This window comes from Xiphias gladius, chromosome 23 (genome assembly GCF_016859285.1).
Source record: "Xiphias gladius isolate SHS-SW01 ecotype Sanya breed wild chromosome 23, ASM1685928v1, whole genome shotgun sequence".
Lineage (NCBI taxonomy): Eukaryota > Metazoa > Chordata > Actinopteri > Istiophoriformes > Xiphiidae > Xiphias > Xiphias gladius.
Genome location: NC_053422.1, coordinates 5953667 through 5955799, shown reverse-complemented (window position 1 = coordinate 5955799; position 2133 = coordinate 5953667). Strand labels below are relative to the sequence as shown.

The 2133-nt window shown below is 47.7% G+C and overlaps 1 protein-coding gene across 1 annotated transcript; it reads left to right on the top strand.

Annotated features, from left to right (window-relative positions):
- Positions 1 to 307: 307 nt before the first annotated feature.
- On the top strand, positions 308 to 1504 carry fgfbp2a (fibroblast growth factor binding protein 2a). The gene is given in 4 exon segments (XM_040120556.1): positions 308 to 375; positions 884 to 983; positions 985 to 1305; positions 1307 to 1504. Coding segments are annotated over 4 exon segments (687 nt in total).
- Positions 1505 to 2133: the final 629 nt, after the last annotated feature.

Here is a 2133-nt window from a genome sequence, read left to right as displayed (position 1 = left end):
AATACTAATACTACTACTACTACTAATAATAATAATAATAATAATAATAATAATTTCAAAGATCCTACCATGTCTTCTCACTCCACTTAGTAAAGCTAATCTCTTTTGGATGTGTTGACTCTTGGCCCCGCATCACTCACAATGGGACATTTTTCATGGGCCCGGAAATAAAGCCACTAAAGACATAAAGGCATATCCGACCCCACCCCACACTGCCTGGCCCGCTCAGGCCCGACAGCCATGCTCACAGCCAGGTCTAATATAGGCATATCTTGTTATTTCTTAATTTCCTCAGCAAATAATTACCATGCACCACGCTGAACTTGGTCCGTCATGTGGGAGTGCCTTCTACTCACGTTTCTTTGTGGCCGAGCGGTCTGATCGTGTTTATGTTTGGAGGGAAATGGCAGGTTACACTGCACTGTTGTGAGCTCCGACTGCCTTTTAAAACTAGCGGGGACATGAGGGCTTCAGGGGGCTCGCTTACCTAAGTATATTCTCACGCCCTTTTCAGCCGCATTTCTTTTTAATTCAGATACACTGGGAAAACATAGGATAATTACCGAGAGGTACGCTTTGCATGATTACATACACCCGCTGGCAACAAAAGTGCGTCAAACTAGAAAATGCTCTGTGAGGTGCAATTGACATAATTGACTTCTTTGGGAGCTTCTTCTTCTGTGACAGTATGTTCACTTTTTACATAACACCTTGGTTAACATGAGCATCACTGTCAACATCTCAGCTGGTTTGACATCGCTTTCTTCAGAGAGCTCGAACTGATGTCGCGGTTCTCCTCCCCCTGAACAGCAAGTTTCTTTTAGCCTGACTGTTTTTTTTTTGTTTTTTTGGCATCCTGAATTCCCTGTTGGCCAATAAATAGCAGGGGGCGCAGTTCCACTCTCCTCCAAAGCATCTGGGACGATCCCATTGAATTCAACACCAAGGCTGATGAGTTGTGCACCATGATCATCACCGGTCGCGGGGGAATACACCAGGCCGAGGCTTTCATGCCAGAGCGGCAAGCGCTCCTACCGGTGTGAGTACGTGGGGAAGCCTTACACCTGCCGCTCCTACAACAAAAACCCTCGACACTACTGTGTTCAGATAACGTGGGGCCTCAGAAAGCTCAAGAATGCCTGCCAGGCACCAAGGCAGCTCAAACCTCCCACGTGCAGGAGGGCAGCTGACGACTCTCAGATGGTCTTTTCGTCTGCTTCCTTCTCCCGGTCATGGCCAGAGGCTTCCTCTAGGACAGCAGCGAGGCCAGCAGCGAGGCCTGCGAGACCTCAACCTCGACCCGCACCCAGCCAGGCCGGATTCTGTGGGGCAGGCTTCCGGGAAATCCATTCGAGTCCCACCGAGCGTAAAGGCCACACAGAAAGCCAGTCCACAACCACTGACAGCACCCGGGGAGAGCAAGGCCAAGAGGACGGCTCGGCAGCACTGTTGGAGGTCACTTCAAGGCATCTGCTCCTATGTCATTGGGTTGTTTCGAAATTAAACAAGAAAGATACTCGCCCTCTTTAATAATACGCAGCATTCATTATGTTGTTTTATGACAAATCCAAGAGTACTGTGGTGGAATGAGGGTTATTTGAATCAAGTTTGCCTCCGGCATTCATTTGCAAAAAACTTTTTATTCTTTTCTTTACTCGAGACTTTGTGCTACAGCCACAGATTTACAATTCTGAACAGGGTAACCCTCTGATGTGGGACTGCGGCGGCCCCTTGGAGGGAAACCGCAGTGGAACTGTAGCACACTCTTCAGGGGAAGGGATGGTACTGCAGCGACTTTCTAACAAACCTTCCTCACTGAGACTGGCGTGCACCATCATCCACTGAGAGCCGGGCTGCTCCGAAATACTCGGTCAAACATCCTTTTGACAGATCCCAGCTGGAAGAACCTCCCTACCTGACTTGATTATGTAAGAACGAACATTTTGCAGGAACCACATATATGAAATGGCACAAGTACTAATTTCACTTCTGCAGACGGAGCATTTTCACAAATACAGGGACCAGGCCGGACATACAATCCATTGGTGTCACCTATTTGTATTTATGTTTGTTTACTTGTCTAATAATTCACTTGCGTCCCTTAATATTACCCCGAGAAAGACATTGTTGGGA